This window comes from Verticillium alfalfae, genomic scaffold (assembly GCF_000150825.1).
Source record: "Verticillium alfalfae VaMs.102 supercont1.5 genomic scaffold, whole genome shotgun sequence".
Lineage (NCBI taxonomy): Eukaryota > Fungi > Ascomycota > Sordariomycetes > Glomerellales > Plectosphaerellaceae > Verticillium > Verticillium alfalfae.
In genome coordinates, this window is record NW_003315034.1 from 1,539,590 (window position 1) to 1,563,372 (window position 23,783).

At 57.8% G+C, this 23,783-nt stretch overlaps 7 protein-coding genes across 7 annotated transcripts; 5 read left to right on the forward strand and 2 right to left on the reverse strand.

The window, feature by feature from the left end:
* Window positions 1-111: 111 nt before the first annotated feature.
* On the forward strand, window positions 112-2,458 carry VDBG_04796 (conserved hypothetical protein; the record flags this gene model as incomplete). The annotated part of the gene is made up of 4 exons (XM_003005144.1): window positions 112-180; window positions 472-1,745; window positions 1,811-2,094; window positions 2,154-2,458. 4 exons carry the CDS (start codon window positions 112-114, stop codon window positions 2,456-2,458), a joined length of 1,932 nt encoding a protein of 643 aa, XP_003005190.1.
* A 986-nt stretch (window positions 2,459-3,444) lies between these two features.
* VDBG_04797 (alpha-N-arabinofuranosidase) lies at window positions 3,445-4,974 on the forward strand (the record flags this gene model as incomplete). Its single annotated transcript, XM_003005145.1, has 1 exon — window positions 3,445-4,974. The coding sequence occupies one exon, from the start codon at window positions 3,445-3,447 to the stop codon at window positions 4,972-4,974; it is 1,530 nt and encodes a 509-aa protein (XP_003005191.1).
* Window positions 4,975-5,190: 216 nt separating this feature from the next.
* On the reverse strand, window positions 5,191-8,298 carry VDBG_04798 (conserved hypothetical protein; the record flags this gene model as incomplete). Its single annotated transcript, XM_003005146.1, has 1 exon — window positions 5,191-8,298. One exon carries the CDS (start codon window positions 8,296-8,298, stop codon window positions 5,191-5,193), a length of 3,108 nt encoding a protein of 1,035 aa, XP_003005192.1.
* A 2,639-nt stretch (window positions 8,299-10,937) lies between these two features.
* Window positions 10,938-11,732, forward strand: VDBG_04799 (conserved hypothetical protein; the record flags this gene model as incomplete). Its single annotated transcript, XM_003005147.1, has 2 exons — window positions 10,938-11,372; window positions 11,430-11,732. The coding sequence occupies 2 exons, from the start codon at window positions 10,938-10,940 to the stop codon at window positions 11,730-11,732; spliced, it is 738 nt and encodes a 245-aa protein (XP_003005193.1).
* Window positions 11,733-12,285: 553 nt separating this feature from the next.
* On the forward strand, window positions 12,286-12,441 carry VDBG_04800 (Mnn10p; the record flags this gene model as incomplete). Its single annotated transcript, XM_003005148.1, has 1 exon — window positions 12,286-12,441. The coding sequence occupies one exon, from the start codon at window positions 12,286-12,288 to the stop codon at window positions 12,439-12,441; it is 156 nt and encodes a 51-aa protein (XP_003005194.1).
* A 1,378-nt stretch (window positions 12,442-13,819) lies between these two features.
* Window positions 13,820-16,576, forward strand: VDBG_04801 (bacterial alpha-L-rhamnosidase domain-containing protein; the record flags this gene model as incomplete). Its single annotated transcript, XM_003005149.1, has 2 exons — window positions 13,820-15,616; window positions 15,674-16,576. 2 exons carry the CDS (start codon window positions 13,820-13,822, stop codon window positions 16,574-16,576), a joined length of 2,700 nt encoding a protein of 899 aa, XP_003005195.1.
* Window positions 16,577-18,768: 2,192 nt separating this feature from the next.
* Window positions 18,769-20,707, reverse strand: VDBG_04802 (conserved hypothetical protein; the record flags this gene model as incomplete). The annotated part of the gene is made up of 4 exons (XM_003005150.1): window positions 18,769-19,249; window positions 19,790-20,100; window positions 20,319-20,444; window positions 20,534-20,707. The coding sequence occupies 4 exons, from the start codon at window positions 20,705-20,707 to the stop codon at window positions 18,769-18,771; spliced, it is 1,092 nt and encodes a 363-aa protein (XP_003005196.1).
* Window positions 20,708-23,783: the final 3,076 nt, after the last annotated feature.

Here is a 23,783-nt window from a genome sequence, read left to right on the forward strand (position 1 = left end):
TCCAGTTCATGTTAAGATCCGGATCTGCTCCAACATTGCCGTGCATATGCCGAGTGGGCGTGATGCGGGGAAACACACAGTTCCGCTACCCTGCCTTGGACTACTAACGAAATGAACCAACCCCAACTTTGCCAAGGGGTTGTTTTGCCCGCCCAAGAACCTCGCTCCAAGACCTATAAGGTACTTGGTATATCCACTCACATCCTGCGTATTCCGATGATGTCCGCAAGGACACACGCATGTATCTCAAACGGCAAAGCACGGCCATGAGTGAGTGAAGCGGATCTCTTTTTGCCCCAGCTTTCAAGCTGATACTGATTCGAATCCAAGGTGTAGGACAGCGTGATAGCTATTGTGTTTGCCCCTTTTGCGAAGCGAAGTTCTCGAGATCGTGAGACACCATCTGAACACCTCTACCAAGGGTCCGCTGCTGCAGCTCTTGGTACATTGACCATATGGTTTCTAATCTAGCAAACTGCTAGGGACACGGCGCGGCGTCATTCAACAACCTGCCCACAGAAGAGAGGACGGCCCATTCCTCCGCCACGCAAAAGAGGCCGCAAATTCAAAGCGTGTGACGCTTGTGCCTTGGCCAAAGAGGGCTGCGATGGCGGGCGGGAGCGGCCTTGTTCTCTGTGCTTGAGTCGTCGGCAGACCTGCACTTTCGGGCGAGCGAGACTTGGGGAGGTTGACTGCCCAAAACCATCGCAACCGTATCTTTCAACTAGGCCTGTCCTGCCTGATCATGTAGGAACCGCTCTAGGTCTTTCTTGGCCCCCCCCAGAACGAGCCTCGTTGCCCGCCACTGGAAACGGACCTGGCAAAGTCTGTGGCGATGATCATGGCAGCCATTGCACGAGAATACCGATATCATTCCTGCTCCAGTACACGGACCCCCACAACAGCAGGATTCACCAGTACTTTCCATCTCCTCGAACAAGCAATGATGATGGGTTCCCACCGTCCGCGAGCCAAGCCAAGAGTCCAGCAGATAGCGAAAGCCCCTTAGACTTGTACGAAGACCCCAGCGGCTGGAATTGGACCATTACAGGAGATACAGAGTCTCTTGAACAGTTCCTCGGACTCGACATCTTGCCTATTGAAAGCTGGGACTGCGGGGATGGAGTGCGATACTCTCCCTCAGAGGGCCCCAAAGTGGAAGATCCTCTTATCGAACAGCGCATGTGCGAGGTCCTATCGGAACTTGATTCCCACAATGAGATGGACTCTTTGGGCCCATACATCAGATTGATCTTTTGCAAGACACGTGTGCAGGCATTGACCCAGTCATACTTCACCTCCTGGCATCCCCATTGTCCGTTACTGCGCGAACCGTCCTTTGACGCAGTCTCCGCCTTTCCACCGTTGCTTGCTGCCGTCATGATGATCGGCGCGACGTATTACTCGAAAGAAACTGCAGAGGCGGCAAATAATTGTCTCGAAGCTGTGGAACATTACGTATTTGAGCACGAAGCTTTTCGACGCCTTCTCGATCCTGCAGAAGCAAAAGCTGTGATGACAGATATCGCACCACTTCAAGCAGCTTTCATTATGGCAATACTGCTGCATTGGAATAAGGACAGAGCGTCCAGAAGACGAGTTCGCCTTCACCGGTATGCCGACCTTGTCGCCGCGGCGCGCAATTTGGGGCTTCCGAGCCACAGGCACAGTGACGGCGCGCAAGCGGCGATGCCGACCTCTGAGCGTGAGTGGGACGTATTTTTCCGGGCGGAAGAAGCCATCAGGTGAGACTGAATCAGAGGCATGATTTCTTCCTGTAGGAGCGGAAAAGACTGAAAACGCGTCGCAGACTGGTGAACTGGATCTTCCTTGTCGACTCATCACACGCCATATTCCACCGCGCACCCCCGAAATTGACGCTGTCGGAGATGACAGGGAACTTCCCATGCTCTGACGAGCTATTCGCAGCCTCACACAGCTTCCTGCAGCAACAGCAGAGCTGGCATCGGGCTTTCCCGAAGCTGCACTCTATAGCGGAGGGCATGTCCCTGCTGATGCGGGATCCTTGGACGGATGAGTTGCTGGCGGAATTCCAGCATCTCGGCTATCAGGGCTTCTTCATTCTGATATCAGGTGCGTACTTTTCTCTACCTTTCAACTCCAAGGACCGGCCTGACAAACAAGCTGGCCAGGCCTCCACGAGATCATCTTCAGCGCCGAGGCGTCATGTTCTCTCGCCGCGGTAAAGCCGGTGGTGAACCGAGCACTCACCCGCTGGAAGCTGCTCTGGGACCTCCAGACGCAAGATGTGCCGCAAGACGGAAGCGGCCGTTTCGGATTTTACGAGAACGCTGGCGAGTATTGGTGGCTTGCAAAGCTCTTCCTCGACAAGGGAACGCCCTCGACAGCAGAAGAGGGCGGGAAAGTCTTCGATCAGGACTCCATGGAAGGCGTCAATGACTTTGTTAGGAGATTCGCCGAGATGCGCATGGAGTAATCGTTGCGCCCGACGCAGAGGGCCCGACCGACATGTATATCATCGTTGTACTTCTCTAGTCAACGAGTCGTTGGCTCTGTATTTCTCACTGGCACTGAAATAGAAACCATCAAACTGTAAAAGAAAACAGCGGTATGTAACTTTCCAGGTGATGTGGGTGCACGGCGTTTCCTTCGAAAGCCAACCCCATGATAGGACAGACGGACAGGCTCAGTTGGGGTCCTGGTAGTAGCTTCGGCGACTGCAAAAGTATAATGAAACCCCTCCTGACCTTGACGATTCGGCCTATCCATGCCGGGCTACCCGGGCCTGGCGCCGGGCCGAAGAAAATGCCCGCAAAAAGCGGCACTGGATCACAGCACCACATGCCGGATGAGCCTCCCAAGAGTGGAAGACCATCGGTTCGCGATCTTTTGGAAAGGAGCGCCGTATGCAGCGAAGCAACCAAGAGGCCCTGGGCCTCGACCGCCACGGTCTCGTGATCTTGGAGAGGGGCAGCCCGGCTGGGACGATGAAGCCACGTCAAGCGCTCCAATACCTTGGCCTGCTAATGGATAGTCCCATCTCGCGATGCAACCCCCAGACGGCGCATTCACGGCTGAGGCGTGCCGGATCGCCCAGCGCCCCCGGCACGAAACGTCATTGCCGTGACGTTGCGGTTCGCACTAATTGGTGCGGGAATGTCTTGCAGAGACGAGCTGTCAAGTCGATATACATCGTTTTTGTGTTTTCTTGTTCGTATAGACATGGGCGATGTCACGTCGGCAGGTAACTAGGCATCGTCGGCGGTTCAGGGTTAGATACGGTGTGCTCTCTTGCCCCCCAACGCTCGTGATGAACAGACCCCGGGTACAAGAAGGCGTCCAGCCTGCTTGCGGGCCAGAAGGAGAGTGGACCTCCTGTTCACAGACTCACAAAGAGTCCGGTAAATCCAGGATCACGAGATCTTTCGTCCTTGCCTTTTTCACACTCGAAGTCTCCTCATCATGCCGTTCTCGCGACGAAACGCTCGCCCTTCATGGGCCCTCGCCCTGTGTCTCGCGACCTCAGGCGCGCTCGTGGCCGCCGGACCCTGCGACAGCTACGCCAAGGGCGACACGCCCTGCGTCGCGGCGCACAGCACGACGCGCGCCCTGTACGACACGTTCACCGGGTCCCTCTACCAGGTGAAGCGCGGCTCGGACGGCGCGACCACCGACATTGCACCCGTGTCAGCCGGTGGCGTCGCCGATGCCAGCCGTCAGGACAGATTCTGCGCCGGCACGACGTGCGTCATCACGGTCATCTACGACCAGTCCAAGAACAACAACCACCTGATGCAGGCGCCGGGGGGCGACTTCGCGGGCCCAGCAGCCAACCGCGCCGACAACCTGGCGAGCGCCATCGGGGCGCCGGTGCAGCTCTTTGGCAACAAAAAGGCGTACGGCGTCTTCATCGCCCCGGGCACGGGGTACCGCAACAACGCGGCGCAGCGCACGGCGCGTGGTGATGCGGCACAGGGCATGTACGCCGTGGTCGACGGTACGCACTTCAACGGCGGCTGCTGCTTTGATTACGGCAACGCCGAGACGAGCACAAGCAACACGGGCAACGGGCACATGGAGGCCATCTACTTTGGCGACAGCACGGCGTGGGGCTCCGGCTCCGGGAGCGGGCCGTGGGTCATGGCCGACCTCGAGAACGGCCTGTTCTCGGGCCACAACGCCCAAGAAGACGACGACAACCCGTCGCTGTCGCATCGCTTCGTCAGCGCCGTCGTCAAGGGCGGGCCCAACAAGTGGGCCATCCGCGCCGGAGACGCCACGGCCGGCGACCTGTCGACCTTTTACAGCGGCGTGCGGCCCGCCCGCGGCTACGATCCGATGAAGAAGGAGGGCGCCATCGTGCTTGGCATCGGCGGCGATAACAGTGTCAGCGCCCAGGGCACGTTTTACGAGGGCGTCATGACTTCGGGCTACCCGTCCGACGCCACGGAGAAGGCCGTCCAGGACAACATCGTCGCGGCGGGCTACAGAGTCGCGCCGCTGTCCTCGGGGCCCCGGTTGTCCGTCGGCGCCCGCGTCTCGCTGCGCGCCACTTCGTCCTGCTGCACGACGCGTTACCTGGCGCACGCGTCGACGGGTACCGGCGTCGATACGCAGGTCGTCTCGTCGTCGAGCGCCGAGACGCTGCGGAAGCAGGCGACGTGGACGGTGCGCACCGGCCTCGGCAACAGCGGCTGCTTCTCCTTCGAGTCGGTCAGCAACCCCGGCAGCTTCATCCGCCACTACAACTTTGTGCTCCGGGTTGACGCCAACGACAATAGCAAGTCATTCCGCGAGGATGCCACCTTTTGCACCGAGGCGGGCCTCAACGGCCAGGGCAGCTCGATCCGCGCCTGGGGCCACCCCACGCGGTACATTCGTCACTTTACCAACGTCGGATATGTGGCCAGTAACGGCGGCGTTCACACCTTTGATGCTGCTCGTGAGTTCAACAACGACGTGAGCTGGGTGGTTGGTGCCGGACTCTCGTAGTCGGTGGCCATTCCCCTCGAGCAAGGCGCCTGGAGAAATCAAGCAGACCTACTTACCGGAAATAGACATGTTGTCAATGTTGGCGTTGGGCACAACAACCCGGTTTGATTGATTAAATTAAATATATATGATTGTGATACCCTGCTGGACTTTTTGCTCCCGTTGTTGCCTTCAGTTCATGCCATGCTGTCGTTGTCCTCGTCATCACGTACCACCTCAGACGCTTCTCTTGTCCAAGAAGTTGACCCATTCACACTTGCAACCTCCATCTCCTCCGTCAAAGCCCCCGAACGAGGTATCGTTTCTCGCTCTAGGGTTCACCAGCGTCCCTCCAAACCCAATGTTGTTCGCAATGAGCTTGGGGTCGCTCGTGTCGATCCTCTGCCGGCTGTCGACCTTCCAGTGCCACACCACCTTCTCAAGAGGCTGGCCTCCGTGCGTATCCATCGTCACGGTGATGGGGTACGGCATCGTCCCCGGCCGGTCCGTCGCCTCGCCCGACCCAGTGTCAAATCGACCCCGCTCAGAAAGCAGCTGCGTCGTGTTCTCACGGCGCGTCCAGATCTGGACGAGGAACCGAGTCTGCGTCCAGGTGACAATGAAGCTTGCCTCTGAAAGGCGGGCGCCGCCGTCTTCGTCAAGTGGCACATTGCTCTCGCCATCACCACCTCGGGAAGGGTCCGTTCCGTTGAGGACTGTGACGGAGCGCAGGTAGATGCTGCGCTTGAAATATGTGTAGAAGCCGTAGTGCTCTGTGTCAAGGCCGCGGTCGTACAGGCGGATAGGTTGCTGAAAGGCTTTTGGCATGAAGATGGCTGGCGCCGCGCTACCATCTTCGTTGAGCGCGGGCTCAGGAAGGTCGACGGGAAAGTCGGACGGCAGGTTAAAGTCCTGTCGCTTGTTGAGCACATTCGACCCAACCGTGCCGTTTACTGTGTCAAGGATGCTGAAGTAAAATGGCGTCGGTTCGCCAGCCTTGTCGTCGGAGATGATGCCATCTGTCGTGTTACCCAGGAAGTACATTTCTTCGAATGATGGGGGTGCCGGACTAGGATTGAAGGCTTGGCCATCTTGCCGCTTCATGAGGGCTGCTCGAGCTCTGGCGACGAGGCCACCACCTCCTCTTGGCTCGCGCGTGCGGCCTCGATCTGGTCGCGGGGGGCTGCCATTAGGAATGTTCCAGGGCTCATTCGTGTCATTGTTGTACTGGATCTGCATGAAGAAGCTGGGCTGGTTGGGTCGGAAAGGGGCAACAGAATCGTGCTCTTCTTTGGGAAGTGCACAGCTCCATATCGTCGTAGGCTGTGTACAGCCTGTTATGGCAGCCGAGTTGTCCGGTCCAATAACTGTGAGCGGGCCCGTGGGCATGGGCGGGAAGTCGGTCAGGTTGACAAAGATACTTGGCACCTCAACGGCAGTCTGACCACGTGGGATCAAGGTGACACAAAGAACGACAACGAGAACAATGAGAAGGATGGAGCCACAGCAGACACCGAGGCAGACACGTCTCCTTTTCCGGCCTTCACGGCCAGAGCGACCGAAACAACCGTTTGACGGCATGCACCCACGGCCGCGCCAGAAGCCACCAATCTTGCGAGCGACGACCTCTTCCTTCTCGTGTCGCCGCCTCTCGCGCTCGACCTCTTGGCCGGGCCCAGTGGCGGCCGTCAAGTGTTCCTGAGGCAAGTAGGTACCAGGCTGTCGTATTGGCATAGCCGACGTACCTGCGGCTGGGGTGAGGGGAATATCGGTCAAGGAGATACCGCCACGAGAGCTCATTGTTCCATTGATAGCGGGGGACGCAGGGTTCGGAGAAAAAGGATAGAGGCTCTGGAGGGGATGGCCTGTGGGGAACACGGCTCGGTATCTGACGGCGTCTTTGCTTGTTGGGCGGTGAATAGGGCGGGGGCTGATCTGAGGGAGTTCGAAGGCTTGCGGCGTGTTCATCGTCTTCTCACTCTGTTCCGCAAGCCGGGGGGTACGTGACCTCGATGAAGAAGCAGGCGATGGGGTACGAGCATTCAAAAAGGGGGATGGGGTTCTTCGAGGGGTAGGAATCCTGACTATAGGCGTGTGGTCGTGTCGGGGCGAAGGCTTTGGAGATGCTGGTAGTCCAGGTATAAAGGTCGAAGAGGGCGGGTCGTCCAACTTGATAGACTTTGCAAACTGCATCTTCTCAGCGTTCGGCTTGGAGAGTGAATCAGGTGATAGGCTGCCTTTCGGAAACCGTGACTCCTGAGCTTCTCGCAGAGGGCTCGTCTTCTCGGTGAATGGGGTGACGATGGTGTCCCACCACCCCCGCGTTTGTGTTTCAGCGCTGGAAGGGCTCTTGGAAACACCCTTTGCCTTGTTGGTCTTACTAGCAGTAACAGCCATACTGTTTCCGTCCTCTTCAAATAGTGTGCAGGGACTGCCACCGTCGTCTTCGTCGTCGTCGTCGTCTTTTTGTTGAAGCACAACAGCCACGGCAACCTCTGGTCTCTTGAACGTCGAAGGCACAGCAGGCACAGGCGGGGCGTCATAGGCAATAGGTGCCCCGTAACTGGTAGCCTGTGAATAGATGCTTGATGTGTGTCGAGGTGACTGGAACGGTGAAGTGGTGTCGGGGGTGTCGGGGCTCCACACGGATCGTTGCTGTGAAGGAGTCATGGGGCTGGGGGTTTTCCCAGGCTGCTGCGGGTTTGCTGGGTGGCGCAAGTGAGGATGGGGGGTTGGTGCCTCCAAGGGTGTGGCAAGCATGTGTGCATGGGCATCTGTGTTGCCGTTGCCACGCTGGGCCAGGTCCGAAGGAAGAGCGATGCCGATGACAATGGGGCGATCGTTTGGGGAGAGGTCCTGTTCGAGGGGCTCCGAGTGGTGGCACTTGAGGGATTTGGTCATGTTCTTCCTGGAGAACCAATTCCAGTTGCCCACAGAGGCGGACGACGGCTCACCTTCGAGGGCCTTGAGGGCGGCAGCATCGACAAACTTGCCTCTCGCGCGATGTGGGCTGTTGGCCAGATGGTGTTGACGACGGAGCTCGGTCATGTTGGTCACGACCTTGATGCCCGCTTTGGCATTTTGGTCCCTCTGCCTGTGGCGGGATTTCAGTCTCCTCAGCCTGTGGACGGATTGTCGTGACAGTGATGCGCGGGAGGTGGTAGGCTTTGAGGGCCTGAGAGGACTGGGCATGGCGGCCTTGTCGGCGATGAGGGCCTGCTCGTCGTCCATGATAGGCGTCACCACTTCTTCATCCTCCCAGTCTTCCCAGTTGTCCCTTGTGCCGTCGCTCCGGCTGTCCTCGTCATAAGCGGGTGGTCTCGGCGAGGAGCTGCAAGTGGCCATGTTATTGTGTAGTGAAGGGGTTGTTGTGTGATGAAGGAGCGTCAGCGGCAGCACGCAGCGATCCAGCTCGAGGCGGATGCACGAATTTGAAGGAAAGAATGAATAGATTGCTTTGTTTGAGATGTCGGGAGGCGAAGGGTGAAAGCCTGATTGAAAATGCTGAGACTAAACGTATCGGCAGTGGCTGTGGATTAAAAGAGTGACAGTATCGAAGCAGAGTAGACAAAGGAGATTGGATCACCAAGTAGGCAGGCCCAAGTAAGCAACGCGTCTGGCGAAAAAGAAGACGAAGAAGAAGAACAAGATCAAGAAGAGAGCGTTGTTCACGAACAATGGTCACAATAGAAGGTCTGGAGGCAGCAACTGAATAGGTTTTGCATCAAGACAGGGCAATGGACAACTGATGAATGGCTGGCCGGGCGGATTCATCCACTCCGACGCACGACAGCCAACGAGCGACGAAGGCGCGGCAGGAGCAGCTTGGCTCTCATTTGATGGCTGGCGGCGACATTGCCTCGATGCGCCGGATGTCATCACGACTCTCGAAGATGTATGGCTGGCTGGTGTTGAGGGCGTATGAGCAAGCGCCGACAACAAGGCAAGGAGCCTCGTTGATTGGCTCTCGTGGCGCCGGGGTCCTAGGAGTAACGTAGTTTGACAACACGAACTACGTGTTGCGGGTCTTCCGGTGAGAAAGTCTTGGCGATGAGACAGATCTACGTTTGCGATGCATCGTTCGTCGGAGGGCACGCGTGGGCCTGGTGAGGGGATGAAGGCGAGGAGGAATTGACTGACGATTGTTGAGGAGTGCGTCGCTGCCTCGAGGAACGCGAAGTCACGTGGTGACGACGCAGGCACGTACGTAGCCGGGTGCCGAACGAGGTGGGGGGGGTACAGGTGTAGGCGTGGCAGGTGCAGTGAAACACCAAACTCCTCTGTGGTACCCAGGTAGGTACCGATCTGTTGTGAATGGGCATCTAGAGGTCGGTACGTAAGTAGGTCCCTGAGATCAACAGAGCCTCTCGTGACCTCCCTTACGCAGATACCCGCTGTAACGCCTCAACCATCAATCCAATTGTCGACTATACACACCATACCGGCCGGCAGCTCCAAATCAAAGCCGACAAACAATGTCATCCTTGCGAGACTCAATGGGCGCTCGATCTGCCGTGCCGCTCTTGTGTCCCACCTGTCAGGGTCTTGCCATGGCATCCCTGTCCTGCCATTGTAGTGAGACTGTTTCGTTCTCTGTTCAACAGCCATTTGAGTAACGTAGGATTGGGTCATGCGTGGAGATCTCTTCCTTATCTCTTGCCTGGACACAAGAGCGTATTGATATATTCATTTGCAGGCTGACGAACATGTTTGCTGGTCTCGACCTGGACGTTGGCTTCACTATAGAGGCTTCGCTATAGGGTGTACCGAACATGTACCTGGCAAACACTGCGGCAAACGGGAGGACCCCTAAACTTGAATGACTGGCAGGCTCTCCAATCGCAGCCGCCGCTTCGGGCGATGGTGGCTCGCCCCTATTATCACTGGAGCCTTTTGTTGGTCGTCTCGGCTCCTCTGCCAGGCAAGCTAGGTACCTAGGTAGGTTCCTACCTGCTGTACCTAGACCCTCAGAAATCGCCCGAGCACTAAACCTACCGCATGGAGAAGACAACACCTAGCCCAAAAGCAAAATCGCCAAAGACTATTACTCGAGATGACATGAGCGAAAATACGACCGGCCTTGTCTTCCCGTCTTCGTTGACCCTCCATCCGTCATGTCTCGGTCCCATTGGCAAACTTTGACACTCGATTGAGAGAAAGCCCACGACAGCCACAAAACGAGCCCGCTCCAGCCAAGAGATCTACCACGCTCATCGTCTCCATAACCATCACCATCGACGGAATCACCTCCCACGTCCTTCCCCGGCATCGCCTAAAATCTGTAACTGCTAGTCTCGCACGGCCGTTCATCACAGACAACCGTCGGCCACCACTACCACCTCCGCCGACACTCCTCACCAAGGGCATTGGTGCTGCCGCCGCCTCGAGTCCATCGATCGATCCTGGCACGTACAATCGCTTTGCGACTGGCGCACCACAGAAGATCGTCGCCCTTGCTTCAACGCACTGCCCAAACGCCTTACCGTGGCCAAGGCCCGAAACAAGAAAGGAAGAAAAAAAAACACTTCGACGAAATCCACCCCCCACCACCTCTTATTTCCATCCCATCTCCCCTTCCCGTCTCGTTGTCATCTGGAGGATCCCCGTCCTCTAGTAACAACACCCGCATTCCACCAACCTGGCGCCTCCATCTCCCCCAGCCGCCTCGTCCTCGTCCTCCGTATCGTCGGCCAACGATCGACGACCCCCCGCTTCTCATCAACGCCGTCGCTCCTCCCTCAGCTTGGGCATTGACGTCGCGTCCGCTGAACGCCGCGGCCCCCAGCACCTGGGGGTGCAGGGCCACTCTTCAAACCTGCCGCCCATACCAGGTACGTGGCCAACACTGTCGCTGATGTCGTTCTTCCCAGCCGCATCTCTCTTGGTTTTCTCTTCTGCCTTCGCACAACCTTCTCGTGTCTGACAAGATTTCGCTTGCTGACGTTGTGTCCCTTTTCTTTCCTGCAGGCACCCCCGCCGATCCCATGTCTCTCTCGCGCAGCCCGTCACCCCATCCCGGCGGCGGCTGGGCGAGTCCCGGCCTCAACTACAACAGCGGTCGCAACAGCCCGACCGGCTCCTTTCCCTTTCCCTCGCCCGGCGGCATCTCCGCGCCATGGGAGGCCACCAAGATGAGGACCCTCGGCGTCACTGGCTACCCGTCCTTCTCGACTCACAACCAGGGCTTCTTCCAGCGTCACATGCGCCGCATCTCGAGCAGCCTGCCGTTCTTCAGCCAAGCAAATCAGCCGCAGTACGGAGGTTTCAAGGACAAGCAAAACCGTGGGCCATGGTCCGTACAGAACCTGCCTCTCATCGGGAGGATGCAGAGGCGAGCCGCCCGCATGAAGAGGAAGACAAAGATCCGGCTGGCATACTCTTCTTCATACTCTTCGCCGTCTGGGTCTTTTATCACAGTCGTAAGTCAAGGCCAACCCCTGCCTAGGCGCCTGCATCGGCAGCTAATGATTCGGCAGCTCTTTGTCTACCACTGGCGACGGACGTCATGGCTCGGCGGAGGCCAAAAGTACGTCATCATTCTCGCGGCGAATGTCGGAGGCGGCGTCATGGAATGGAAGGGCGCCCGGGAATGGGCGATAGAGAGAGACAGCGTCAAGAACAAGAAGGCGTACGCCGCCCGGTGGGGCTACGAACTGGAAATCGTCGACATGAGCACCAAGAAGCGATATGCGCACGAGTGGCGCGAGGGCTGGGAGAAGGTTGACTACGTCCGCAATGCCTTGAGGAAATACCCCAAGGCAGAATGGTCAGTGGCTTGAATCCACCGTTCGATTGGCGTACCTTGGCTAACGTGGCATCACAGGGTCTGGTGGCTGGACCTCAACACCTTCATCATGGAGCCCTCGTACTCACTGCAGAGCCACATTTTCAACGACCTTGCGAAGAACACGTATCGCGACATTAACGAATTCAATCCCCTCAATATCTCGCATCCCTTCGCCGAGGAATATCTCGACCCCACGTCTCGCAGCCCCGTGGGCGACGGCAAGCCGGAATCCATCAACCTTATCCTCTCCCAGGACTGCGCCGGCTTCAACCTCGGTTCCTGGTTCCTGCGGCGTGGCGCCGTCTCCGACCAGCTCATGGACGTCTGGTGGGATCCCGTCGCCTACGAACAGAAGCACATGGAGTGGACGCATAAGGAGCAGGACGCGCTGCAGCAGATGTACCGCACGCAGCCGTGGGTGCGTCAGCACACGGCCTTCCTCCCACAGCGCTCGATCAACGCCTTCCCCGCCGGCGCCTGCGGCGACGACGGCAAGGACCCCGCGCTACCATTACAGCCAGGACGAGCGCGACTTTGTCGTCAACATGGCGGGCTGCGAGTGGGGCCGCGACTGTTGGGGCGAGATGTTCCACTACCGCCAACTGAGCTATTACCTGAACCGCAACCTCTGGGAGCGCTTCAAGGAGGACCTCATTGCCGTCCTCTGGTTCAAACTGACGGGCCAGCACGTCAGGCTGTGAGGGTTGCCGGGGTAGGGGGGAGGGGTTCATCCATGTGTTCTTGCATTTTTCCTTTTTATTGTCCCCCTCTCTGCATCCAGCCAACACCGCTGGGGAGTTTTCCGCGGCTGACCGACTGCCATTTTTTTTTACCTTTTCTTTGCATCTCAGGGGTGTTCTTTCATGCATTGGGTTCTGCCGTCTTGGCGCGTTCTCGTGGTCATCTTGTATACCCCCTCCCTTTTTTTTCCCCTCTGGCTCATGTTACGCCCTGGGATTTCACGGGGTTGGTTCCCAGTTCTTTTTTTTCCGGGCCTCGGTTGCAATGTCATGACAGGCATGAATGGACGTAGAAGGTATCATGGATAGATCGTTGTTTAAAGCGAGCTCGTTACTTGGTCAGAAGAGGAGGGGATAGGGGAATTTCGCGGTGTCGTAGCTTTTACGAATGGGCGAATCGACGACTTGTTGTACATGAGGTGACACTGCCGTGAATTGGCAGATGCGGCAGGCAGCTTGGCGGCCGTCGCAGGGGATGCTGTGTAACTGTGTGAGATGATGGTACAGTGGTTGCTATTGCGTCGGGCTTGGTAGTGGTGCAGGTCCTGCGATAGAGGCGGTTGCACATGCCTAACAAGGCAAGTGAGTGGGGGGAAAGCGGATTTATGCGCAGTCGTGTCATCTGTTGGTCCATCAAGGATCATATGAGCAAGAGCGAGAGTCCCCCCCTTGGACACGGGCTGGTATTTTTGTCTTGCGATCTAGCTATTGGCGTCGTCCCAGAGCACCCGGACTTCTGGCTCATGGTCCGGTAAGCGGTCATTGACAGGAAATGGAATCGCGGCGGCCGGGATATCCAGTCGGGAAAACCATATACTCCGCTGCTCATGTGGCTGCTCAGGGATGTGCTCGGAGAATAGAGAGCTCCTCATGGCCAATGGTCATTCTTCATCGTCGCTGACTAATCGTTTTCTTCAGCCCAATGAGTGGGTTGGGCTCGGATATATTTGGTGAGTCGTCTCGGAAGTATAATTCGGAAGTATTTCTCGGATGTATACTCCTTCCTCGTGGCGTTCATTGGGTTCACGCGCATGGAGGAGGGGCTCGTCGTCAGCCTAGCTCCCCTCCTTGGCTTTTCATCCGCTGGTGTTCTTAGTGACGATCCATCGCTATCCCATAGGGATTACTTCGGTTTCATCTCGACCGATGCCGTGAACACTTGCACCGAGTCCATGGATTCCCCGGATCCGAGACGGAAGAGGAGGAGGGGCTCCTGACGCAATCTCGACAAATAGGTCCATGAACCCGACGGCGGCTCTCAGTCGGCCTTCCCTCCTACACAATTCACATCACCTCGGGACAAGTTGCAGTCTTCTTCCTGACACTTGAATCCGCCATCATGTCATTACCAACCATTACAGACGTCCGCTTCGAGCATCACAGACCAGGCCAGGCTCTCGGAGTCGACGACGCCACGCCGCGCATATCATGGCGCTTCGCAGATGCCCCGAACAACTTCTCACAAGAAGAATACGAGGTCAAGGTTGAACGCATCATCGGCGCGCAGGTCACCCAGCTCGGCAGCATCAAGGTCATCTCCCCAGAATCTCGCCTCGTGCCCTGGCCGCTCGAGCAACCGCTGGCTTCCCGCACGCGATGCAGCGTCAGCGTGCGCGCACGCCAACAGGGACAGCGGGAATATACCGCCTGGAGCGATCCCGCTATCATTGAGACGGGGCTCTTGGATCGGAGAGACTGGTCGGCACAGCTGATCTCTGCACCGTGGGCCGGCGACGACATTGAGACGCCCCTGCCCGAGGACCTCTTCCGAAAAGACTTTACCTTTGACGCGCCGGTGCGTTCTGCGAGGCTTTACATCACGGCGCTGGGTGTGTATGAGGCTGAGATCAACGGGAGGAGGGTCGGCGATCACTTTCTGGCGCCGGGCTGGACGTCCTATGACGACCAGCTGACTTACCAGACACATGACGTGACCGATCTTCTTTCTTCGCGGGACAATTGTCTCGGCGTCCGCGTTGCCGAGGGTTGGTTCAAGGGGCGTATTGGTTTCGAGGGCGGTCGCCGTAATATCTGGGGGCCGAGAACCGCCGTATTGGCGCAATTGGAGATTGCCTTCGACGACGGCTCGACTCGTACAATCACCACCGACAACACCTGGACCGTCAACAAGGGCCCGATTCAGCGCTCCGAGATTTACGACGGCGAAGTGTATGACGCGACGGCCGAGGTGCCGGGCTGGTCGATCCCTGGCTTCGAGGCCATGGGATGGGCCGCAGTCGATACCCTGCCCCCGATCGCAGATACCGTCCAGCTCCATGCGGGTGACGCCGAGCCTGTTCGACGCCTCGAAATCGTCAAGCCCATCGAAAAGATCACGACCCCCTCCGGAAAGACGGTGCTTGACTTTGGGCAGAACCTCGTAGGCTACCTTCGGGTCAACAAAGTCAGGGGTCCCCGCGGCCATAAAATCACCCTGCTGCACGCCGAGGTTCTCGAGAAGGGCGAGCTTGGCATCCGGCCGCTGCGTGACTGCAAGGCCCGGGACATCTACACCCTCTGTGGTGATGAGGCTGGCGAATCGTACGAGCCTCGCTTCACCTTCCACGGCTTTCGCTATGCCCAGGTCGACGACTGGCCATCCGCAGATATTGACATCCTGGACTCACTCGAGGCTGTGGTCTGCAATACCGACATGGAAGAGGCGGGAAACTTCACCTGTTCCGACGAAATGCTCAACAAGCTGTACTCCAACGTCCGCTGGGGCATGCGGGGCAACTTTCTTTCGGTGCCGACCGACTGTCCCCAGCGTGATGAGCGGCTGGGCTGGACCGGCGATCTCGCCCTATTCGCCCCGACAGCGACCTTCATCTACGATTGTACGGGGATCCTCAAGAACTGGCTTCGCGACTTGTGGGACGAACAGAAGCGGCAGGACGGCGTGCCGCCCATGGTCGTGCCGAACGTCGTTCAGGGGCACTTTTTCTGGGGCAAGATCTGGCCGGCTGCCATCTGGAATGACGTGACCATCCTCGCGCCCTGGGCCCTCTGGGAAGAGACGAATGATCTGAACGTGCTCATCCCGCAATATGACTCCATGGTCGCTTGGCTTGGTGCCATCCCGAAGAACAAGACTGGCAGTGTACATCTGTGGGATTTTGCCGCCCCTCAACTCGGTGTAAGTCGACTGACTACTGGACATGCGGCGATGTGATTGTTTGCTGATCTTTGTAAGGACTGGCTGGATCCCAACGCGTCCCCTCACGAGCCCTGGAAGGCCGTGACCGACCCTCCACTGGTCGCCAATGCGTTCCTCATCCACTCCCTCGACGCCATGTCACAGATCGCTGGCTTGCTGGGCAAAGAGTCCGATGCAACCCGTTACCGTGAAGAGGCCGCCGCATGCCGTCTCGAGTTCGCCGCCGAGTACGTGTCGTCAAACGGCCGCCTCACGTCGGACACGCAAACTGCCTACGCTCTCGCCATCACATTCAACCTCCTGGCACCCACTCAACTCCGTCGCGCCGGTGACCGCCTTGCCGAGATTGTCCGCCGCAACAGCTTCCGCGTCGGTACCGGCTTCGCAGGCACTCCGTACATCTGCGAGGCTTTGGCCCAAACTGGCCACTCCGATGTCGCCTATGCCATGCTGACTGAGCGGGCGTGTCCGTCGTGGCTGTACCCCGTCACCATGGGCGCGACGACCATGTGGGAGCGCTGGGACAGCATGCTCCCCGACGGCAGCGTCAACCCGGGCGATATGACGAGCTTCAACCACTACGCGTACGGCGCCGTGGCCAAATTCATGGTCGAGCGTCTTGCCGGTCTTAAGAGGGCGGAAGCTGGGTGGAAGAGAGCAAGGACGGAGCCAGAGATTGGTGGAGACTTCACGTGGGCGAGGGCAGAGCATCTGACGCCCTATGGACGGGTCGCCAGTTCGTGGCGGCTCGAGGGCAAGGAGGGCGATTTGACGCTTACCATTGACGTGGTTGTGCCGCCGACCACGGAGATGGAGGTGGTGATCCCTGGTGACGAACCGAGGACCGAGACTGTCGGCTCGGGAGAGTGGTCGTTCAGCGTGCCGTTCACGAGGCGGTATGAATGGCCTGTCAAGCCCATCTCGGCCATGCCTGTCTGAGAAGCGGTGATTTACGCGGTGTCTCATTCCGATGATCCGGCAGAGTTTGGGCTCCTCTCCCAAGGTCACAATCATCTCGGGTACCTTCATGGCGCTCCAGGTGTGTCATGTTGAGTTTGCCGAAAGCCTCTGTAGATATATGCACGTAAATATGAGGGACCTCATCCTTGTTTTGTCCATGAAAGCCCATGCTTTGCATGCTGCAGTCATTGACACCATTCAGCGACCGGAAGAACTACCTCGTGATGGCTGCCGCAACCTGGTCAGATCCTCCAAACGAAGCCCGGTAGGTCATCTTTGACTTGGAAAGGCAAAGTCACGTAACAGTAAAATCGGACTCCCACGAGCGAGCCGGATATCCCCCGGTGTTCAGGCAACGCCAGGCCGTCCGAAAGCCGCGAGACGGAGCAAGAGAACCGCCGCGCTTTCCTTTCCTCGAGGCGCTGGCAAGACTGCTGAAGCTGCTCGCACCATGGTCGACGTCGCCCGAGCGCCGCGGCGGCCTGGCGCTGGACCTCGCCGTACACTCGCCCAGCGACGCAAAACAGACGTCCCACGAGCTTTGCCTGACGGCACGCTACCCGTCTACGGCCGGCGTCACGCTGCCCACGCAGCTCGTCCCGCCCGCGAAGCTGCGTGCCAAATCAGACACAGCATCTGGGGCAAGGGTACGGCAAGAGGCCGCGGGCCTTGGCCACCGTCGGTGGCCTGGGGCGTCGCACTTCGATCGGGATCATCCGCGTCACTGGAGAGGAGAAAAGACGTGCCCCCAAGTGTCAGCGTCGTCACGACGCTTGTCATACGGCGCCAGTCCTATCGCGCCGTCGGCTCGGCCTCCATCGTCGGGCTCATCAGCACGCGCCCTCGCGAGCCTTGACACGCTGCAAAGCGCGCGATGTCACTGCAGTGACGCCTCCGATGGTGGCCCGGTACACGGCGACTCCTTCAAGAGACTGCATCTCTTCAGCGAGGCGGGGCCCCGAAACTCATTGGATGGGGTCCCTCCGCCGGCCCCTTCGGCCTTCACCCTGCGGAGATGCTCTGCTAGAAGGCGTGGACGCTGCGAAGCCAAAGGGCGCCCTCTTCCTCGACGCGATGGCCTTCTTCGCGTACCTTTGGTTCAAGCCGGCGTCGCGGTGTCCCAAGCTCGAGTACCTCGTTCTGACGTCGTCCCTTCAAAATCACCATTAACTATTGTGCATGGTGGGCCTTCTCGTTACTATAAAGTGGACGGCCAGGACGCACATGCCGAGGATGAAGAAAATGAAGATTCGGAATGGAAGCACCTGGACGGGGTTTGTGCTGCGATACTGTCGAATCAATGATGGTGGTTGTGCCGAGAAGCGTCGGTTCTTGCTGAAGACCGCGCTCAACTCGGACGTTTGGGAATCGGTATTCTCGCGATGGCCTTGTCAAATCTCGATGCCGGGCTTCATATTGAGGACATGTCACGGACTACCAGTGTCACTTTGATATATCGAAAACCCTGGAGCTGGGGGATCATGTGTTGGACCCGTTGCCAAGGTTCCAAAAGGTATGGGAACACAAACAGTGGTGTAGATAGCAGCCACGGCCAAAATAGTGACGGAATACTCGATTGCTCTTGGTGGTCAAGTTCACATTACGCTTGCAACACCTTTAGTCGCGGGGCGGCTGGCCAAAGCAGTTGAGTCATCTCTGAATATGTGCCGGAAATTGTGGCCGTAAATTCCTTTCTATGCTCCCCAAGCCATATAGTTATCTCATAAATCATAACAAGCACCCTTTCTGGAAGCTAGAGTCCGTAACTAGGGTAACTCGAAACCAGTAGCTCACCAGACTTCCCATTTTACGTGCTTTCCAATGGCACACAACCTATTGAAAAGGGCATCCCGATATGGTAAACTAGTGACAATATAAACAGCCCCCTTTTTGTCGACGATCCTGAGTGCATCGTATACTGGGCCATCCGTCGCCCATCCGGCAGCCAGCTTTGCCTTCATGCCATATCCAGAGTGCTTCCTGAGCTGCTCAATGTCCTCAGTGTTCACTACCCAGAGCGTCTTCAGGTCCTCCTTTTTCGAGATGGGCGTGCGGATGCTATGCTTATCCAATGCCAGAAACGGCTCATCAGCTGCCGAATTGACGTATACGTACCCAGCTGTCCCCTCATATCGGGCGCTGAACTCTACGGGGCCTACGGTCTGTAGCCCTCACTTCTCCTGTTTTTCTTTCTTGACTGGCGGCAGCACACCAACGCGCTGCTTAGCGTGGGTGGCACCCATCTTTGCGCGGATTTTGTCGACACCTGCGGCAGCCTTGACGGCTTCCTTGGCGCTGCCCTTGAGAATACTCAAAACTCTCTCACGCTTGTTGCCGTGGCCCACGGCCTGCTCGACTTCGGTGTCGCCGCCGCCGGCGTGGTCTGCCTGCGCAGCATCGTATCCGGCTGTGTGCTGCAGCTCATCGGCGGAGACACCGAGGGGCTGATCACCGACCGAGGCATCAATAACGGTCTGATCGATATCGATGGGTTCATCGGGCGGAGGCTGGTGGACACGCGCTGGAGGTGGGAACGGGGCTTGATTGGCCTCACCGAGGCGGAGCAGCGTCAGAGCGAGTTGAAGGTTGGTGGGAACACCTCTGAAGATGGTGCTGGAAGGCTTAGCACGGGTTCCGGAGTGTGAACTTGATCTGAGACGTACTTGTTGAGGTGAAAGTAATTAGTCTGACCGTTGCCCCGCCAAGTTCTTGAGGCCGCGGAGACGAGGGGTTCGCCGAATACCAAGACACCAACGACCAAAAGTCAGGCCCCTGACAGCGACATCGCGTGTACCAACAGCGACAGTGCAGCCAGGGGCCCGAGGTACCATGCCAGTCGAATGCGGTGGTTTTGTCGATCAAACGGAGGGGTCGGTACCAGAATGCTACACAGAGTTAGGATTTTCACGGCGCTCAGGCACGGGAGAATGAGGAACTTGGCCAATCTCTCCCCAGGTATCGGACGTCAGGATAAGGAGATGCAAGAGAGGGCGTCATCTGGTGCCAGACCTGTGGTGCCTTTAGCAACAGCACCCAGAACACGAGCACGCGTGTTTTCGCACCACCTCCTCAACGGGTACCTTCGTCTTCTCCTGAGACGGCCGGTCCATACCCTCAGCCTTGTCTTTCACGACGGCCATGGTCGTCTCATCAAATTGCGGCTTGAACCCGTCTCTACTGCCGCCCTCCTACTCGAAAGGCGCGCCATGATGGTCTTGTCCCATCACCAAATTGGTAGCGATCGCGGCGGCCCTCGTCACAAAGTTACTCGCTTCGTTTTCCGCAGCTTCACCCTTGAGGTTCTGTGGGGCGCCGGTCGCGGCATCGGTCGAACCAAGGGTGCCGGCCATGGGCTTCGCCACGCCGCCGGTGGTCATGTCGACCATGGACAGCGGTGCCGGCGGAAAGAGCACGACTCGTGCCCGGGGCGAGACGACGAGGGCAATGGTTGCGACGGTGAGGAGTGGCATGAGACAATCGAGTGTCCAGGCGGCAAAGTACGTCTTGGCGGGTCGTCAGCACTGTAACGCGGCCAGGGATACACCAGCATGGGAGTTTATTTCGAGTCCAAATGCAGCTGTTCTTGCTGGCTCACGCCATGAGCGGAGTCGAGCAAGAGTATTGACGAGCGCAAACAGTCCAAGCAGCTGGTGGCATTGCCCGAGTCAGTATAAATGAAAATGGCCCAGGACATGGCAGGGGAGGGGAGGCAATTACACACCATGCCCATGTACAGCCTCTCCACCTCACTGCGCAACTTGTTTGGCGAGCACTCTGAATCCCGGGCGACGACGAGATCGAGGCCTCCATAGGGGACATGATCAGTCTTTTTGAGTTCGTACACTTCCTGTCATGGGTTAGCACCGATGGTTCCCGTCGCGGGCAAACGGGAGAGCGCCAAGCGGCTGTGGCCTTATTCAATCTTCGCACAAGTACCCAGACATTCTCGTTGTGCATGCCTTTGATCCAAGGTTTGGCGTCGTGCTCTGGCTTTTGATTCCAACCTAGGTCAAACACGGAGCCATCATCGCTTGGCGCTGCGGCCGTGACCGCTAGGACGTCGGCTTTCGCCAGACTATGCGAGTACGTCTGTGTCTCACGGTGGGCCATATTGCGAGGATTCGATCCATATGAAGATAAAAGTGCTATAATAAGCTACCCTGGCATAAAAAGCATTCGCGGCGTGCCCAACTTGGTTGCAATGCCATCTTGTCAACTGCACCTCATTAGAAGCTTATAAGAGAGTCGGCAGGCGAGAAGGTCCGGCAACTCTGCCAGCAGCCAGATTGAACCATCACTGAGAGTTTGGAGTGACGTCCGGGCCTGTCGTCGACGGGCCATACGTTCCAGCGTGGGACAACTTTGTATCACCCAGGGGGGGGGGTTGGAAGCTGACTGCGATGTGGAAAAGTAAATCGGGTCATCTGGCTCGCCTATCCAGGTTTCTCGTGTGTCGGTCGGAATAAGGGAACAATTTGGATCCAGGTTACCCCCGGCTTGCCACACGTGTATTGCACTGCAATGACAGGCGTCTGTCCGTCCGTCTGGTATCAGATCAAGTCCGAATGGCGCCCACATGCCATTTCATCGGGACTGAGTTTCCAGAAAAGACACGACGCCGCAGCAGGGGCAGCGGGGCCGACGACGAGTTCGAAACGATGATCGCCGTGGTCTGAGCCAGGGGGAGGGGAAGAGATGAGGAGGGATTGCCCCTCTCGAGCTCGAGGCATGTTCGAGGCCAAGAGAGGGGGGGGGGATGACATAAGCTTTGGCCGCGAGAACATGGGTGGTGTTGCTGCTGTGCCTGTGTTCCCTATTCTGTAACGTGCTGCTGACCCGGAGATGTGCTGTGCTGTCTGTGCTGTGCTGTGCTTTGCTGTGCGCTTTTGTGCTATGCGTCTCGTCGCACTCACTGTAACATGTAGCTGCTGCTCCTTTCGTCCTGCTCGTGATCATTCCAACGCCATTTTTCTCGCTTCTCGTTTCTCGCTCCTCTGACCTTTCCTCTTTTGCTGCTCTTACCCCAGGTCATGATGCCGTCCGGGCCAGACGGCTGGAAGGCAGGTGCAACCAACAAACGTGGCGCTTTTCTTCCATTTAACCATTTTCAGCTCAAATCTCCCCTCCCGACCTCCCGATCCGTACAAGGGCTTTCTAGGTCGGTCGAATCTCTCAATCGTCAAACACGTCCAGCTAGCAGCTAGCAGCTAGCAGCCCAGTCCGCCATGTGACGAGAAGCCATTCCACACGTGGCTGCAGCCTCGCCTCCCCATGAGGATTAGAGTCGGGAGCCAGGGCCCGAGTTGTACCACGAGTGAGACACAGAAGCCCTCCCCCCCCTCTTCCCCTCCTCCACCGCTCACTCGCATGCGAGGCGTCGAGGCAAATGTGCGAGGCAGGGGAATATGATCAACAAATGTCAAGGAAGGAGGGAGAGGGGGATAAGAAACGAACATGGGTGGGGCCAGGACCCAAGCTTGCCAAGCTTGCCAACCAAGATTTTCACTTGTGTGCGGGAGCGAGGCGGGCTGCGCCGTCACAGGCCTGCAGATGAACACGATTAATATGGCTCTTAAGCTGTTCTTGTTTGGGCTCCTCCCTCCCCCCCCGTCCTCGCTCTCTTTCTCTTTTGCTGTGCGTGGCCCTGCCTTCCTTCTTAATCGAGATTGAGCCCGGGCCCCACCCCTCGTCGCTCTTACCCTAGCACTCGTCGTCAGACCAGTCGATCCCGGCGTGGCGGGTAGATGGGACGCACATGCCAATTTAATCAATTGCTACTACGTTTTAGAAGGGAATCAAAGGGAAAAAAAAACAGGGCATCGCTTTCGACATCATCACCACCATGTCGAGATAATCAGACTGGCTCCATCGGGGTATATCCCATCGCTTGATTAAGCTTTTAGCGTGCCGTCCCACCGTCTCTGATGAGAAGGGGTGAGAAGAGGGACCCCATGGAACCACTGGCCGGCACGACAGGATGGGGCCCGCTCTCCTCCAGTGTCCTCTGCCAGGCACAGACAGCTCCGTCCATCTGCCGGCTGCACGCATCTGGAATCCTCTAGGCTTGGTCTCGTCTGAAAGCGAGCTTTCGATTCGCCCGGGGACGAGGTTGAAGGACGACCGTGGTGGGCTGGGTGGTGGGGCTCGCCTTGGCGGTTGGTCGACCCAGAGGCACCAAGCAGGGGAGATCGCGGAGAAGGTCTCCATTCTTGGGTCACCGGCGGACGGGAAACCGTTGCCTTCTCAGTGCCAAGGCGACCAGGGAAAGGCGCACCTCCCTTCCTCCCCCACCTCCTCTTCCTCTTCCTCCTCGCTTCGCATCCAGGACCGGGGTGGTGGGAAGAGCGAAGCTTGAGAGTCAGGGTCAAATTCAGCACACACTTTCGCCTGTGGCTGTGTCGAGACTTGGCGATGGGGACCTTGGAGGGGGAGGGGGCTTTTCGTCTGATGGACCAGACCGTTCCTGTATCGGAATCAGTTCGATATTTTCTGCCCAGCACCTGCGATGCGCGCTAGATGGCAAGTAGGTTCATCGAGGGTGGGCAGGAGAGAGAGAGGGTTTCAGAGATTGGTCGGTTTCAATCTAGGTGCTAAGTGGTAGTGAGATCCGATGGTAACCTGCTAACGAAGCGTGACAGCTCGTTAAGGTCAGTAGTTCGCAGACGGCAGAAGGAAGGCTTAGATGGACGCTGACGGGTGCGCTCGACCCTTTTGAAGTGATCGATTGCCGAAACCGAGTCAGTTTCCGATGGGGATGGGCGTCATATTTGCTACCACACCAGGCAGGCGAGCAAGCGAGTAAGGGACAAGCAAGCAAAAGGCAAGAGAGCTCTCATCTTGGAAACCGACCTGTCGGTCAAGATGTGCCGCTGGGCCAACCCTACGGCACCGCTCGTCCGATGCTGTGTGCAATATGGCGTATAATATCGAAGCATAAGCAAGCCTTTCCTCGACAGTCATAACTATCTCCGCGCCACCAATCACCCATCACACACCAACAGTAGTGCAGGGGAGGGGGGGGAGGTGAGGGGAGGGGGCCTAGAAAGATCGCCTTTACCAGGGGCTTGGTGACTAGGCATGTCTTGTCTACCAGGCGTGGTCAGATCCTCCCCCTGCTCGCCGGTGAACCGGGTTTCCTCGTGAAACTTTCGACGCTAATCACAAGCCTCTACAAGCAATCCCCGGC